We start from the raw sequence: 18,290 nt of genomic DNA, 5'->3' as shown, positions 1-18,290 counted from the left end.
AGGTCATGATCTCACAGCTCGTGAGTTTGAGCCCCGCGTCGGGCTCTGTGCTGACAGCTCAGAGCCTGGAGCCTGCTTCGGATTCTGTGTCTCCCTCTCTCTGCCCCTCCTCTGCTTGCACTCTCTCTCTCAAAACTAAATAAACATAAAAAAAATTTTTTAATCTGTAGGTTGCTTTGGGTAGTATGGACATTTTAACAATATTCGTTCTTCCCATCCATGAGCATGGACTGTCTTTCCATTTGTGTCATCTTCAATTTCTTTCAGTCAGTGTTTTATAGTTTTCACAGTACAGGTCTTGCACCTCCTTGGTTATATTTATTCCTAGGTATTTTATTATTCTTGGTATAATTATAAATAGGATTATTTTCTTAATTTCTTTTTCTGCTATTTCATTATTAGTGTATAGAAATGCAACAGCTTTCTGTACATTGATTTTGTATCCTGCAACCTTACTGAATTCATTTATCAGTTCTAATAGTTGTTGGATAGAGTTTTTAGGGTTTTCTATATATAATATGTCATCTGTAAATAGTGAAAGTTTTACTTCTTCCTTACCAATTTGGGTGCCTTTTATTTCTTTTTCTTGTCTGATTGCTGTGGCTAAGACTTTAAGTACTGTGTTGAATAAAAGTGGTAAGAGTGGACATCCTTGTCTTGTTCTTGACCTTAGGGGAAAAGCTCTCAGTTTTTCCCTATTGAGAATAATGTTAGCTGTGGACTTTTCTTTTTTTTATATAAATAAATTTTTTTTTTTTTTTAGAAAGAGAACAAATAGGTGAGAGGGACCGAGGGGGAGAGAGAGAATCTCAAGCAGGCTTCATGTTTAGCATGGAGCCTGACACAGGACTTGATCCCATGACCTTGGGAGCATGACCTGAGCTGAAATCAAGTTGGACACTAACCAACTGAGCCACCCAGGTGCCCTTGTGGGTTTTAATTTATTATGTTGAGGTATATTCCCTCTAGACCTACTTTGTCCCCAGTTTTTACCATAAATGGATGTTGTACTTGTCAGATGCTTTCTCTGTATCTATTGAGATGATCATATAGTTTTATCCTTTCTCTGGTTGATGTGATATATCACTTTGATTGATTTGCAAATATTGAATCACCCTTGCATCCCAGGAATAAATCCCAGTTTTAACAAGGTGCATGTGTCTCCCACAGGAGGCCCTGCAAAAGCTCACAGTCGGCAGATGGTGTTGGCAAGGTTTGCGCTGGTCTTCTGGAGGGGACTTGGAGCACAGGGACTGAGGCTGGCCTGGCTGGAGGGGGCAGGGTAGGTTGTAAGCAAGTTAGGTAGGGAGTGTGGTGATCCCTGCAGGTAGCATGTGTTTATGCTGGGGGTAGGCGAGGGAAATGGCCCTGCCAGCTCCTGTGTTCTTGGAGGAGCCTCCCAGTTTAATCTGCCCCACTGGAACAGGCTCTGCAATTAGTAAATCACTCTCCCTCCCTTATGCCCCAGGCATTTTTCAAACTGCTGCTTCTGTATATTTCTCTGGGATGTTTATAGTGCTGTCCCCTTAAGGGTGGGGACTCAGTTTTCATTTGCCTTCTGGGTTCTCTCAGAGCTGAGCCAGCTGATAATGGTAAATTCTAGGCTTTAAGTCCCACTGGTTGTAAAAACTAGTGAAATTCATATTCTCTGGTTTTCTGATTTAAATGATGTGGGGATTTGTCTTCCTCATGTGGGCTCCCCAGTGAGAGGATCTGTTTCTCTCCCCCCTCTGCGTCCACGGGTTCCCTCCTGCAGATGGCCTGTTTAGCTCCCTACCACACTTCTACCCTTCCTACCCTCTTCATTGTGGCCTCTTCTGTACCTTTAGTTGTGGAGTTTGTTTTGCCAGTCTTCCCATTTTCTGGGTTATTTACACTGATATGAGTGTTACCTAGTTGTATCCATGTGGCAAGGTGAGTTTAGGGTCCTCTTATTTTGCCGTCTTCCTGATTATACAATTCTGGGGTTTTTGGTTTTGTTTGTTTGTTTGGTTGGTTTTTTTTTTTTTGAGAGAGAGAGTTTAGAAAGAGCAGGGGAGAACAGAGAGCGAGAAACGGAGAGAGAATCCCAGACAGGCTCCATGCTGTCAGCGCAGAGCCCAACGCGGGGCTCATCTCACAAACTGTGAGATCGTGACCTGAGCCAAAATGAAGAGTCAGACACTCAACCGACTGAGCCACCTAGGCACCCCGCTTCTTGTTTTCCTAGAGGAGAATAAGAGTGATTCAGGGTCATGAGGTGGTAGTGCTGTAGCATTATGAAGAATGTTTTATTTTATTTTTATTTTTATGTTTTATTTTACATGACATTATAAATAACATCTAGATCAGGGGAGAGATAGGATCATTTCCTTCATGCTGAACAATTGTTTGTTTGTATTTACTTCCTTTTTGCTCTAGGTTTGAGCTCTCTGAAAATCTATTTGTTTTTATGTCTGTAAGATATACAAAGCTTCAGAACATCCTCTTATAAAGAGGAAGGATTCAGAAATAGTTGATATGAGCAGAGATACCAATATTGATTCTCTATTCTCTATTACTCTGGTATTGATTCATAATTTAGCAAAAAAATAATGGTTTTTGGTCCAATTTTAAAAGGCAAAACTGTTTGGTGGCATATTTCAGCCCATTTTTAGGAAGAAATATCCTACCTGATACTGTTCTTATAGAACTCAAGAGGAGATTCTGTTATATCATTTTCTAACACGGTGATGGAAGAGTTGGCATAGTTGTAAGATGGACACAAAAGCAAGAAACAAGGTCACATTCCTCCAGATTAGGGAACTAAGACCTGGGCAATAGGGTTGTCTATATATTAAGATGATTTGGTTCCAAACTTTTAAAACTGATCAGTAAAACTATGTAATATCTGATTGCTTCTGTTTGTGTTTGCTATTCTTATGGTTGGAAGGCAGCAGAGAATACATTTGATATTTACAGATAAGTCAGGGCTAGATCTTCACATGGCTGAGGCAAGTGGCTGCTTCCTCCATGAGGAGGCCTCAAGTGTGCAAGCCATACCAACTCTTTCTACCAGCAATCTGCTCTGCCTAAAAATCTATAGAAAAATATTTGAATTGTTAAGATTGTTCCCCCCATGTGTTCTTTTTTTTTAAACACAAATACTCCAGAGAAAGGATATCAATGACTGACTAACTGGCAAGTGGGAGAAAGTAGGTGGTAAATAGAAAGACTCGGAGTTTACAAAGTAGAGGGCACTTAAACATTATATTTTTCCAGTTATAAAAGAAATATATGTTCAGTATAGAAAGTTGGAAAAGTATAGAGAAGAGAATAAAATCCCATTATTCTGTCGCTAACAGATAATCACTATTGACATTTAGTGTGTTTTCCTTGTCCCATCCCTAATGTTCATAATCGAGGTTAGTATATTTTTGTTTACATACCTGTATTTTCTCATATCATTAAAAACTGTCAACCTTTTTTGTCAGCATTATTGTCACTGACTGCATGTATTTCATAAAATGGGTATACAATCAGTTAAGTCTTTTGGTTTTTCCTACTGTGTTTTAAAATTTCAGAGTTTTGTTAGTAGTCCACTCTAGGCGGCTTCTTGTAGTGGCCGTGCTGTAGTGGAGGTGCCGGCTAGGATAGGCCTGTGTCAGCCTTCACGTTGAGGAAGGAGGGCCGCAGCTGAACCAGCTACATCAGAATTGTTTTTTCCTTTGTCCCATCCCACAGTATGCTGAAGGGAAAGAGAGGCCTAGAAAACCGGGGAGGAATGAGAAAGAAATCATTATTATACTTTTCTTTCCCAGTGAAGGTTCTTTAGGCCTCAGGCCTGGCCTGTCCTCGGGGAGGGGAAAGCGCTTTAAATTCTATGTGATTGACCTTTTAAAGTTGATTAAATTGACTTGAAGTGGACTTTCTTTGATATTTGAAAAATATTGGAAAGCTAATGAAACTGGTTGAGATATTTGGACATAGGAAGGTGATATCCTGGATGGCAAATTGAAAGCGATGATTGGAGAGGCGCCTGAATGGTTCATTTGGTTAAGCATCTCACTCTTGACTTCCGCTCAGGTCATGATTCACAGTTCATGAGTTCGAGCCCCACATTGGGCTCTGGCTGACAGCACGCAAAGCCTTCTTGGGATTCTCGCTCTCTCTCTGCCCCCCACCCCCCCGCTCATGTGCTGTTTTTCTTTCTCTCAAAATACATAAATAAACTTTAAAAAATTTAAAAAAAAGGAAGTGATGATTGGAGAAAAATAATTAAGCTTCTTCTTGTTTTAATTCCTGACCAAATAATACTGGGAAATGTCTTCTGATTCACTTAAATGATGACACTAATGGAGAAGAGAGATTTGACATGAAATTTATTGCCTTTCAGAAGTAATTTGCCATGTGGATGAGGTATGTGAAAGCTTGATTCTCCAAGTGGTATAGATATGGATTCTCTGAACTCAAGGGAGAGCAGATAAACTTCTCCTTTCTTTTCTCTTAAAAAAAAATGGGTTGTGGGGGAGAATGGGGAGATGTAGGTCAAAGGGTACAAACTTTCAGTTATAAGCTGAATAAGTCCTGGGGATCTAATGTACAGCATGATGATTATAGTTAATAATACTGTATTGTAGGTGGCTCAGTTGAGTGTCTGACTCTTGATTTCAGCTCAGGTCATGATCTCATGGTTCATGGGTTCAAGCCTTATGTTCGGCTCTGTGCTGACAGTGCAGAACCTGCTTGGGATTCTCTCTCCCCCCCCCCCCCCCTTCCCCTCTCCTACTCTCTCTCTCCCTTTCTCAAACTTAAAAAAATTAAAATAAAATTACTGTATTGTATACTTGAAATATACTAAGATCTTAGATGTTTTCGCCACACAGAAAGTGGTAACTACGTGAGGTGATAGCTGTGTCAATCAACTTGCTTGTAGTAATCATTTCACAGTGTGTACATATACTAAATCATTACATTGTACACCTTTAGAAAAACACATCACATGGTACAACCTAAATATGCCACATTTTTATTTTATTTTTTAAGTTTATTATTTATTTTGAGAGAGGGAGCACACGTGCACATACACTGAGTGGGGGAGGAACAGAGAGAGAGAGAGAGAGAGAGAGAGGAAGAGAGAGAATCCCAAGAACATTCCACAATGTCAGCACAGAGCACGACTCAGGGCTCGATCTCATGAAGTGTGAGATCATGACCTGAGCTGAGATCAGGAGTCAGACGCTTAACTGACTGAGCCACCCAGGTGCCCCCACAATTTTTATTTGTACTTGTTAGTCATAACTCAGTAAAACTGAAGAAAAATGACTTTTTCCTCTTGATCATAACACTAATAAATGCATATTGTAAAGAATTTTAAAACTTCTGAAAAATACAGATAATAAACCTCAGTGCAATCTTATCACTCCATCCCAAACAGGAGCAGCAGCCTTTGGGTATATTCTTGCAGGCTTCCTTGTGCCTTTTTACATTGTTTATTGCCTTTTCCTTTTTCCAAAGCTGAGATCATACTCCTAAAATTTTTGTGGCCTGCAGTTAAGAGATTGCATAAAGCAGCAGAAATTGTAACATAAAAATATTCACTGATGAAGTGGCCACTCAACATTTCTGCTGTCTCTGTTAATGCTTGAATTTATTCACCCATTTAACCACTGTTTCTGTCTCTGTGCCTGGGCGTTATTATAATGCAGGTGGATTGGGAAGTTATTTCTTGAGGTTAGTGAAGGATACTGGAGATCTTTGTGATCACTGACAAATCTACCTAGGTTGGACCAGTTGAAAAACTGTTGAAGAAAGAAATCAGTAGAGATAACAATAGGATAGGCACTTTAAAGAATGATTGGACATGACATCATATTAACACAAGCTCCCATGTAGTGTTGCCACCATTATGATGCCATGTAAATCAGGATGAAATGAAGGATGTTATGTGCTATTGTATATCATTCTGATGGAAAAATCACTCCCCCTCCCCCCCAGCCCCCACTATTTTTATTCATTCATTGATGAATCAAAAAATTAGTACATAGGCATACATAAAAGTTGCCTAAATGTTATTAAGCTGCCAAGGTATGTTTTCTTTCTTGTATTTATAGGGTACCTTTTTAGTGTAAACTTCCTATCAAATTTTTGTTTCCTATTAGGAATATGAATGAATATGAACACTTAATAGCCTTCTAGTACCATTTATTGGCAATAACAGGGAACACCTGTATTTAAGTTTTTCTTAATTCTCTAAATTCTTTTATATCTGCTGTAATAAACACAGTAGTATGCCTTATCTGTGGTTTCACCTTCTGCAGTTTCAGTTGCCTGAGATCAACCTCTCTCTGGAAGCAGATGATCCTCTTTCTGACATATCGTCAGAAGGTCAGTGGTAGCCTCATGCTGCTGCCTGTGTCATTTGCCCCCCCTTCCTTCTTATCACACAGTCATTTTATCATCTCACATCACAAGAAGAGGAGTGGGTTATGGTACCATAAGATATCTTGAGAGAGAAGCCACATTCACTTAACTTTTATTACAGTGTATTGTTATAATTGTTCTATTTAATAGTTATTGTTAAACTCTTACTGTGCATAGTTTATAAATTAAACCTTATCATAGGTGGGTATATATAGGAAAAAAATAGTGTACATAGGCTTTTGTACTCTGCATTTTCAGTCATCCACTGGGGTCTTAGAACATATCCCCTGCAGATGAGCGGGGACTACCATAGTAACCAGATAACGACAGTTTTTCTAGTGAGTAAGCATATGCTAGAAAAGCTAATTTTATCCAAAATTAAGTACATACTTTAAAAACATACAACTACAAGTTATATTAAAAAAATTCTTTAACCTTTTTTAGGTCTAAATGTCAGTCCAATATAGAAGGCACCACATCTGTCTCTGCTGGAATTAAGGCCAAATTTCTTACCTTCTTCTCACCGTGTTTGATATATTGATGACTTGGGATCATTAGACTAGGGTATGCAAAAAATATTTGCTAATCTGCTGAAATGGGTTTTTAATTATGTGCTTTTATTCTTTTAATAATCAGAGTTGTCATATAAAAAATGTAGCCTTTTTATGCTATATTTCCATTCTCTGAGATGCTGCTTTTTACCGTGCACATGAGTCATCTGAGGATCTTGTTAAAGTGCATGTTCTGATTCACTAGGCATGGTGGGGGGCAAAATTCTGCATCTGAAACCAGCTCACAGCCTTTCGACCACAGTTTGAATTGCAAGGCTTTCAAGAACAGTTTTGGGAACAGAAGCCAGGCAAAGCCTATCGAAGCCATTTCTTGTTACACTAACTTTAAGTCACATGCCTAGTTTATTAGTAATACATATTTTTTCAGTGGAGATATATATGTTGTATTGTAACTTGTAGTGTGTTCGTTTTCTGTAGTTGTGTTGAGCATATTATGTACGGCGGTGGCATTTACAAAGAATGAATGTACCGATCATGATGATGATGATGATGTAATAATAATTGACAGGTATTGACTACTTATTTGTACTTTAAAAAGCTTGACTAAATTTTCTCAACAAAACCATGAAGTAGACATTATTGTTACCCCATTTAAAAATGGGAGGCTTACTGACAACTTTAGTGACTTGCCCATGGCCACAAAGCCAGAAGGTGGATAGAACCAGGGCAGCAATGCAAGTAGTCTGACTCTAGTGCTTATAGTTTCAGTCTCTTTACTAGTCTGACAATAAAAAACTAGACTTCATAGCATGAATTTTCTAGCTTCTCTCTCAATTCCTATAAGATATATTTGCATTTTCTAGCTTCTTTCCCAAAAGGCCTTTTGAAGATTCTTTTTCTTCCTTATGTTTTCCTTTCTTGTGGCTTTTTCAAGATACTAAGGATCTCTGATTCATTACTAGGGTTTTTTTTTTTTTTTTTCTAGTCTTCCTTTCTGTATATCTGTGTTTAGAAAAGATCTCAATTTTCATATTCTTTTGATGTGAAAATTAATGAAGAATGAAAAGTAGGTGGTACCCTGCCCTGAATGAAAGATGAAAATGTTTTTGTAATGTTGAGACTGTTTTCTGTGAAAGATTAGCCCAGGAAAACTTCAAATTTTATAAGATTGTCACAGAAGAATTGTGGATTATTTTTTTGTGTTCTTGAAAATTGGGGCTATTATTTTTTTTATCCAAATGGCAGTTATAATTTAGTGATTAATCTGGAGACAGACCTTCCACTGTGAGTTCTCTTGCCAAACCACCAAATGGTCTTAGAGAAGCCAAGGAGCCCTCTGCCTTATCTCCTCAGCCTGTCAGGTGGTGACACTGTATGCAGTACCTTTGTCCTTTAGCAGGTGAAGGAGAAACAAACACAGAGGATTTCTAAGTACTGAGGTGTTTGTAAAAATTTGTGACAGTGAGTGAACAGTGTTTAGGATTAAATGTGGTACCTCAGTTGCAGTTTCATTTGGAAATCAATAAACACAGAACAGGTCATGATCAATAAGAATATAACTGGCTTATTACTCATCTCAAAATAATTCAAGGCTATTTTCATTATCTGTGTGTTTTTTTTTTTACAGTCCATCAATATTATGGAACTGACTTTACAGAAATATGGAAGTTATGAAAAATTTGAGCAGGCCACCGGTGGCAGCCTGCTATCTAAAACTCGAATCTGGAGTCACGTTAGGAAGTACATGATGAAAGAAGGCTGCATGGGTGAGGTATGAATTGGGATGACACGAGATGCTGACTGCTGGCATTTTAACTCCTGGTGCCACATGGTTTTCTCTGCAGGTTTTGTTCTCCCATCCCCATTCTGCTCATTAAATTAGTCACCCAGAAGTCTCACTAAATGCTAAGTTTATGTCGCATTGAATTATTTTGCTCACTATGTGTTTTTCTTTACTTACTACCACTTCTGTATACTTCATGGAATTGTTGGAATTGTTTTATGAAAATTCTTAAGAGATTTGCCTCAGTGGCTCCTCTTGTTAGTAGCCAGTTCAAAATAAGCTTTGGCCCAACAGCGAACAGGACTCTGGCTTATATACCTTCCTTTGCATCATTGTAGCCAGGGGGGACTGTATTTGAGAGCGTGGCCCTCTACTTTCCTTCATTCCAGGAAAGGTTCTTGAGTTCCCCCGGCTCAAAGGAGGAAGCGTCAAAAGTGATTGGCCCTGAATTTCATCGTCTAGGTTTCTGGGAGATTTGAATTGGTATAAGCAAAATAAAAACATCTTGATTTATGGGTCTGTGGTTTCCTGTGAAAGCTGCTTAACCCCAGCCTTTATGTTTTGTTTCATATATTTATATTTTTCCTCTTGCTCCTTAGATTGTAGTACATCTCACTGAAGATCTGCTTTCCCGAGCTTCGATGACAGTGGTAAATGGATGTCCAACGCTGACCATCAATGTTTCCACTGCACGTGAGCACTGGCTGGAGGGAATGCTGAGGCATGAAATAGGTAGGGTAGCCCTTCTCCATTTGTTCATTTGTAATATCAGAAATCAGCATCAGAGAAACATTCTTTTATAATGGGGTTTTCTCTTAGCAGTATTTAGCAAAAAGTAATGAAATTTTTAGGTTTCACTTGAGCCAAGATAGTAATGTCTTACTTCAAATTAGATTTTTTCAGGCACTGTGTAGCTGTATTAAGCATGGATAGTCATTTAACTCCTCTGAATTTTAGTCCTCCCACCTGAAACTTGAAGAAATTGAACTAAGTGCTCTCTCATATTTTTTTCAAATATCAAAGTCTGTGATTCTTCCCTTTACCTCTCCTAATGACACATGCAGTCCTTCTGAAGGCAGAGTACCTCCTGCAAAAGGCTTTAAGGTCAGGTCATTTTCCACTTTGTTTTGTAGGTACACATCAGTTTAATTTTAGAACTGTTGGTAGAATCTTTTTTTGGCTAAGAGTTAAAACGAGAATGTCATTTCTTGGTTTTTTTGTGTGCCTTTTCTTGTCCACAGGCACACATTATTTTCGAGGTATTAACAACCTTCAGCAGCCATGGAACAGTTGGACTGGTCGTAAAAAACATGAGCTAAAGCCAAACAATCCCACAGAGGAAGGACTGGCAAGTATTCACAGTGTCCTTTTTAGAAAAGACCCCTTTTTATGGAGGGCTGCCCTCCTCTACTACACTGTTTATCGAGCCAGCCAAATGTCTTTTTGTGAACTCTTCAAAGATATTGGAAAGTTTGTCAAAGACCCCAATACAAGATGGGATTATTGTGTACGAGCGAAGAGGGGATGGACTGATACTTCTCAACCAGGTGGGTGTCCCTTGACTATAGGTTTCCTGACTTGTGGTTAGTTGTCTGTTGATTTTGGTTACATCCTTCTCCACCAACCATAGAATTCACTTACTTATGAAAAAGTAAACCTGTTACTTGAGGTCAGTGCTAGTTTTCCCAAATCATGTTTCATTAGCATTATTTTCTCAAATCTCATTTTGAAAAATTTCAAGCCTACAGAAATATGGCAGTGATAGAATTCACACCCATATTACCCTTCCTGTAGATACATGAATAGTTAACATTTTGCCAGTTCTGCCTTCTCGCGCTGATTGTAAAAACAGGTTTACTGAGATATAATTCACATGGCATACATGGCATACAGTTTGCCCATTAAAAGGTACATGTCAGTGGTTTTTAGAATATTCGTAGTGTTGTGCAGCTGTCACCACTGTCTAATTCCAGAACGTTTTCATCACCCCAAAAATAAACCTGTACCCATTAATAGTCATTTCCCATTCCTTCTCCCCCATGCCCCCAGCTCCAAGTAACCATTACTCTACTTTCATAGGTTTGCCTGTTTTGGACATTTCATACAGATGGAATCATATAATATATAACCCTTTGTGTCTGGCTTCTTTCACTTAGCATAATGTTTTTAAGATTCATCCGTATGGTAGCATGTATCAGTATTCAGTCCTTTTTATTGCTGAATAACAATATATATGTATATGAAATTTTATTTTTCTATTCACCATTAATGGACATTTGAGTTGTTTTCACACTTTTTGGCTGTTACAAATAATGTTGCTATGAACATTTGGGTGCAAGTTTATATTTTTAATTCTCATGGATTATATATATATTTTTGAGTGGAATTGTTGGGTCATATGGTAACTCTCTGTTTAACCTTTTGAGGAACTGCCAGAATGATCTTCAAAGTGACTGCTCCATTTTACATTCCCACCAGCAGTATATGGGGGTTCTTATTTTTTTCTTTCTTTTTTTTTTTGATTTCAGGAATATAATTTAGTGACTCATCACTTCTGTATAACACCCAGTGTTCATCCCAACAAGTGTCCTCCTTAATGCCCCTCACACCTTTAGCCTATCACCCCCACCCAACACCCTTCAAGCAGCCCTCAGTTTGTTCTTTGTATTTAAGTCTCTTATGGTTTGTCTCCCTGTTTTTATATTATTTTTGCTTCCCTTCTCTTATGTTCATCTATTTTGTATCTTAAATTCTGCATATGGGTGAAGCCACATGCTCTTTGTCTTTTTCTGATTTCACTTAGCATAATATACTCAAGTTCCACCCACATTGTTGCAAATGGCAAGATTTCATTCTTTTTGATCACCAAGTAATATTCTGTTATATATATATGTGTGTGTGTGTATATATACATATATGTGTATATATGTGTTACACATGTGTATATATAATACATATATGTACCATACACACACACACCCCACATCATCTTTTCCGTTCATCAGTCGATGGACATTTAGGGTCTTTCCATACTTTGGCTATTGTTGATAGTGCTGCTATAGACATTGGGGTGCATGTGTCCCTTCAAAACAGCACTTCTGTATCCTTTGGATAAATCCTTGGTCATAAGATAGTTCCATTTTTAACTTTTTGAGGAACCTCCATGCTGTTTTCCAAAGTGGCTGCACCAGTTTGCATTTCCACCAGCATTGCAACAGGGTTCCTCTTTCTCCACATCCTTGCCAACATCTCTTGTTGCCTGAGTTGTTAATTTAAGCCACTTTGACACATGTGAAGTGGTATCTCATTGTGGTTTTCATTTGCCTTGCCTCCATAGACATGTCAAGTAAGAAGTTGCTGCAGCTAAGGTCAAAGAGGTTGTTGCCTGCTTTCTCCTCTAGGACTTTAATGGCTTCCTGTCTTACATTTAGGTCTTTCGTCCCTTTAGTTTATTTTTATGTATGGTGTAAGAAAGTGGTCCAGGTTCATTCTTCATGTCACTGTCCAGTTTTCCCAACACCATTTGCTGAAGAGACTTTTTTTTCCATTGGATATTCTTTCCTGCTTTGTCAAAGATGTTGGCCTTACGTTTGTAGGTCCATTTCTGGGTTCTTCATTCTGTTCCATTGATCTATATGTTTTTGTGCCAGTACCATACTTTCTTGATGATTACAGCTTTGTAATACATCTTGAAGTCCAAAATTGTGATGCCTCCATCTTTGGTTTTCTTTTTTAGGATTGCTTTGGATATTCATGGTCTTTTCTGGTTCCATACAAATCTTAGGATTGTTTGTTCTAGGTCTGTGAAGTATGCTGGTGTTATTTTGATAGGGGTTGCATTAAATATGTAGGTTGCTTTGGGTACTTTCGACATTTGAACAATATTTGTTCTTCCAATCCATGAGCCTGGAATATTTTTCCATTTTTTTGTGTTTTTCAATTTCTTTCCTAAGCTTTCTGTAGTTTTCAGTGTATAGATTTTTCACTTCTTTAGTTAGGTTTATTCCTAGGTATTTTATGGTTTTTGGTTCAATTGTAAATGGGATTGATTCCTTGATTTCTCTTTCTGCTGCTTCACTATTGGTGCATAGAAATGCAGCTGATTTCTGAGCATAGATTTTATATCCTTCAACTTTGCCGAATTCATGGATCAGTTCTAGCAGTTTTTTGGCATAGTCTTTTGGGTTTTCTACGGAGAGTATCATGTCATCTGCAGAGTAAAAGTTTGACTTCCTCCTTGCCAATTTGGATGCCTTTTATTTCTTTGTGCTGTCTGATTGCTGAAGCTAAGGCTTCCAACACTATGTTGAATAACAGTGGTGAGAGTGGACATCCCTGTCTTGTTCCTGACCTTAGAGGGAAAGCTCTCAGGTTTTCCCCATTGAGGATGTTGTTAGCAGTGGGTCTTTTATATATGGCTTTCATGATCTTGAGATATGATCCTTCTATCCCTGCTTTCTTGAGGGTTTTTATCAAGAATGGATGCTGTATTTTGTCAAGTGCTTTTTCTGCATCTATTGAGAGGGTCATATGGTTCTTATCCTTTCTTTTATTTACATGGTGTATCACGTTAATTGGTTTGTGGATTGGTTTGTGGATATTGAACTAGCCCTGCATCCCAGGAATAAGTCCCACCTGATTGTGGTGAATAATTCTTTCAATGTATTATTGGATCTGGTTTTCCCGTATCTTGTTGACAATTTTTGCATCCATGTTCATCAGGGTCTGTAGTTCTCCTTTTTAGTGGGTCTTTGTCTGGTTTTGGAATCAAGGTAATGCTAGCTTCATAGAATGAGTTTGGAAGTTTTCTATCCATTTCTATTTTAGGGAACAGCTTCAAAAGAATAGGTGTTAACTCTTCTTTATTTTATTTTTTAATTTTTTTAATGTTTTATTTATTATTGAGAGACAGAAACAGAGCATGAGCATGGGAGGGGCAGAGAGAAGAGGCAGCAGGCTCTGTAGTTTTCATTTGCCTGGAGCAGACTCCAGTCTCTGAGCTGTCAGCACAGAGCCCAATGCGGGGCTCAAACCCACAAATCACAAGATCATGACCTGAGCTGAAGTTGGACGCTTAACCGACTGAGCCACCCAGGCCCCCCAACTCTTCTTTAAATGTTTGGTAGAATTCCCCTGGAAAGCCATCTGCCCCTGGACTCCTGTTTTTGGGAGATTTTTGATTACTAATTCAATTTCTTTATTGGTTATGGGTCTGTTCAAACTTTCTATTTCTTCTTGTGTCAGTTTTGGTAGTTTATATGTTTCTAGGAATTTGTCCATTTCTTCCAGATTGCCCAAATTGTTGGCATATAATTGATTTATTCTCTTATCATTGTTTGTATTTCTGCAGTTTCGGTTGTGCTCTCTCTTTCATTTGTGATTTCATTTATTTGGGTCCTTTGCTTTTTCTTTTGATCACTCTGGCTAAGGGGTTTATCAATTTTGTTAATTCTTTCAAAGAACCTTTCACTGCTCTGTTCAGCTGTTTTTTTTTAAATTTTGATATCATTGATTTATGCTCTAATGTTTTATTATTTCCCTTCTTCTGCTGGTTTTGGGCTTTATTTTCTGTTATTTTTCCAGCTCTTTTAGGTGTAAGGTTAGATTGTGTATTTGAGACCTTTGTTCCTTTTATGACTGCCTTTGCTGCATCCCAGAGGTTTTGGGCTGTTGTGTTTTCATTTTCATTGGCTTCCATGTACTTTTTAATTTCCTTTTTAATTTCTTGGTTAGGTGTGCCTGGTTGGCTCAATTGGTTAAATTTTCGATTCTTGATTTCGGCTCAGGTCATGGTCTCACAGTTTATGAGTTTAAGCCCCATGTTCGGCTCTGTGCTGGCAGCATGGAGCCTGCTAGAGATCCTCTCTCTCTCTCTCTCTCTCTCTCTCTCTCTCTCTCTCTCTCTCTCTCTCCCTCCCTCCCTCTCTGCCTCTCCCCTGTGCACTCAAAAGAAACTTCAAAAAAATTTCTTGGTTACCCATTCATTCTTTAGTAGGATACTTGTTAATCTCCAAGTATTCATTTTCTTTCCAAGTTTTGTCTTGTGGTTGATTTCAATTTTCATAGCGTTGTGGTGTGAAAGTATGCAAGGTATGATCCTGATCTTTTTGTACTTGTTGAGGGCTGATTTGTGTCGCAGTATGTGATCTGTTCCAGAGAATGTTCCATGTGTACTCGAGAAGAATGTGTATGCTTTACGATGAAATGTTCTGAATGTATCTGTTAAGTCCATTTGGTCCAGTGTGTCATTCAAAGCCATTGTCTCCTTGTTCATTTTCTGCTTAGATGATCTGTCCATTATTGTAAGTGGGGTGTTGAAGTCCCCTACTATTATGGTATTATTATCAATGATTTTCTTTATGTTTGTGTTTAATTGATTTATATATTTGATTTTTCCCATGTAGGGGGCCTAAATATTTACAACACTTACAATATTTTACAATCTTCTTGGTGGATAAACCCCTTAATTATGTTATGTTGCCATTCTTCACCTCTTGTTAAAATCTTTATTTTAAAATCTAGTTTGTGGGATATAAGTATGACTACTCTAGTTTCTTTGATGACCATTGGCATGATAGATGGTTCTCCATCTCCTTACTTTCAATTGCAGGTGTTTTTAGGTCTAAAAATGGGACTCTTATAAGCAGCATATAGATGAGTCTTTGTTTTCTTATCAATTCTGATACCCTGTGTCTTTTGATTGTAGCATTTAGTCCATTGACATTTAGAGTGAGTACTGAAAGATATGAATTGTGTTACCTGTAGAGTTGGAGTTTCTGGTGATGTGCTCTGGCTCTTTCTAGTCTTTGTTGCTTTTGGTCTTTTTTTGTTTTGTTTTCATCTTTTCCCCCAAAGAGTCCCACTTAAAATTTCTTGCAGAACTGGTTTAGTGGTCAGGAACTCTTTTAGTTTTTGCCTGGAAAACTCTTTATCTCTCCTTCTATTTTGAGTGACAGTCTTGCTGGATAAAGAATTCTTGGCTGCATATTTTTCCAATTCAGCACGTTGAATATATCCTGCCATTCCTTTCTGGCCTGCCAAGTTTCTGTGGATAGGTCTGCAGCAAACCTAATCTATCTTCCCTTATAGGTTAAGGACTTTTTTCTTCCTTGCTCTTTCAGAATTCTTTCCTTGTCTGTGTATTTTGTGAATTTGACTATGATATGCCTTGGTGATGGTCAGTTTTTGTTGAATCTAATGGGAGTTCTCTGTGCTTCTTAGATTTTGATGTCTGTGTCCTTCCCCAGATAAGTTTTCAGCTATAATTTGCTCACATAACCCTTCTGCGTCTCTTTCTCTCTGTTCTCTTCTGGGACTTGTATGATTCAGCTGTTATTCCTCTATAATAAGTCACTGAGTTTTCTAAGTCTTGTATTGTGCTCTTTTGCCTTTGTTTCCGTCTTTTTTTCTGCTTCATTCTCCATAATTTTTTCTATATCACTGATTTTGCTGCTCTGCTTCATCTGTCCTTGCCATCATGGCATCCATTCGAGATTACATCTCGGTTATAGCATTTTTAATTTGTCCTGACTAGATTTTACATCTTTTATTTCCACAGAAAGGGATTCTGTGCTTTTTTCAACATATTCTTATTATCATGGTTCTAAATTCTAGTTCATCCTGCTTATATCTGTGTTGTTTAAGCCCCTGGCTGTCATTTCTTCCTGTTCTTTCTTTTGGGATGAATTCCTTCATTTTTCATTTTGGAGGAAGAAAAAAATTAATAAAATAAAAAATTTAAATTAAAAAATTTTTAAAAATTAAAAAAAATAAATGAAGCTAGATCCTAGGTGTGTTTTGGTCTGCTTGTTGAAAGAAGCTTTATGGAATAGAGAAAAAAGGGGAAGAAAAGGGGGAAAAGAAAAATGTTTTAAAAATTGACATAACAAAATCGAATAGAATAAAAAAATCTAAAAAATTAAAAATAAATTTTTCTGTATCCATGGAAAAGAAAGGAAACAAAATTTAAACAGATAAATGAACCAGCAAACAGAATGAAACCCAATTGAAGTTACATCCAGTTTCCCATAGAACTCAAACTGTGAAGCGCTCTATAGTTGGTACACTAAGCAGGTGGGGTGACTTGTGCTGGTCGTCTAGGGGATGTGTTTAGAAGGCGCTGTTGGGCAGGGCTTGATGTAACGGCTCTGTTCTCCACTAGGTAGCACTGCTTAGCTTACTGGGGTGGATCAGTGTGGTGTGCATGCACATGTGCAGGAGAGATGGAAATGGCTTCATCCAGCTTCATTCCAACTCTTCAGGGGAGAGTCTCACTGAGCAATGGCGAACGGCCAGCTTGCCCCAGAAAATGTTCATGCCATCACGCAGCAGCAGAGGTTCAGAGATTGTGGCAAATCACAACAAACAGCGAGCACCAGGTTTCACCACACTCCAGTGTCTTTGTCCCAATACCAGCAAACATGGCTGCTCTCCAGGGTCCGCTGGGACCTTTCCCTGTGGAGAGGCTTTATGACCTCTACAAAATGCACTCTAAGCAGGGGAAGCACTTCTCCCTGTGTGGCACATGGACCCCTGGACCACTCTGCCTGCTCCTGGGGATTCACCCTACTTCCTCACCAGAGTGCCACCAGGCACTGAGCTCTGGAATATCAAACTCTGTGCTCCACTGTTTATAGAATGCCGGTAGTATTGAGACTCCTCCTTTATTTCTGTCAGTGGTTTTGGGAAACAGATTTCTTGTTCAGTCCCCTGCAAGTGTTTTCACTCTTTCTCTCCAGGGAAATGTTTTCCCTGCACTCTCCCAATGACTGCACTCTTCTCCTTTGTCTCTGCCAAAACAGCTCCCTACCTGCTGTGGCTTTTCACTCCCCCAGTTCTCCTCTCCACACTGTGTACCTGCCAGTTTCTGGGCTCAAGTTATGCAAATTCTCTCTGCTTAGTCCTAGGTGTGCAAAATGGTTTGGTGCTGATCTAGCTGCATTTCAGGGACAAGAGAAGCTGAGGGAGGGTCTCCATGCTGCTCTGCCATCCTTTGGTTCTTATTTTTCCATATCCTTACCAACACTTACTGTTTTCACTTTTAAAATTATTATTATAATCATTCTAGTGGGTATCTCATTGTGGTTTTTTGTTTTGTTTTTTAAATGTTTTATTTTTTAAAATTCCAGTGTCATTAGTATAGTGTTATATTAGTTTCAGGTTTACAATATTGTGATTCAGCAATTCTGTATTTATTCAGTGCTTATCACGATAAATGTACTCTTAATTCCTTTCACCTGTTTCACTCATCTCCCACCCACCTCCCCTCTGGTAACCGTGAGTTTATTCTCTATATTTAAGAGTGGTTCTTTTGGTTTCTTTTTTTCTTTGTTTTGTGCTCCCTTGCCTCAGGAGACAGATCTAGACAAACATTGCCAGTGTCCAGTTATTCCCTGTGCTCTTTTCTAGGATTTTTAGTTTCGGGTCTCACATTTAGGTTCCTTAAATCATTTTCAGTTTATTTTTGTGTATGGTGTAAGAAGGTGGTCCAATTTTCCCAACACCATTTGTTGAAGAAAGTTTTCCCCATTGAATATTTTTGCCTCCTTTGCTGAAGATTAATTGACCATATAATCATTGGTTTATTTCTGTGTTCTCTATTCTTTTCCATTGAC

The 18,290-nt window shown here is 38.4% G+C and overlaps 1 protein-coding gene across 5 annotated transcripts in view; it reads left to right on the top strand.

Moving 5' to 3' along the window:
• KIAA0895 (KIAA0895 ortholog) overlaps positions 1 to 18,290 on the top strand; it is a 76,156-nt gene that overhangs the window by 45,857 nt on the left and 12,009 nt on the right. For 3 of the 5 annotated variants that reach the window (XM_042922095.1, XM_042922105.1, XM_042922127.1), the window contains 3 exons: positions 8,521 to 8,664; positions 9,276 to 9,408; positions 9,918 to 10,223. In XM_042922095.1, the coding sequence (XP_042778029.1) occupies positions 8,521 to 8,664; positions 9,276 to 9,408; positions 9,918 to 10,223 (583 nt within the window). Of the gene's footprint in view, positions 1 to 6,825; positions 6,946 to 8,520; positions 8,665 to 9,275; positions 9,409 to 9,917; positions 10,224 to 18,290 lie in introns of all 5 variants that reach the window. The other 2 variants (XM_042922136.1, XM_042922116.1) reach the window with 2 other exon arrangements.

This window comes from Panthera leo, chromosome A2 (genome assembly GCF_018350215.1).
Source record: "Panthera leo isolate Ple1 chromosome A2, P.leo_Ple1_pat1.1, whole genome shotgun sequence".
Taxonomy (NCBI): Eukaryota; Metazoa; Chordata; class Mammalia; order Carnivora; family Felidae; genus Panthera; species Panthera leo.
The sequence above is the reverse complement of the archived record's forward strand: the minus strand, read 5'-3'. Positions and strand labels throughout refer to the sequence as shown.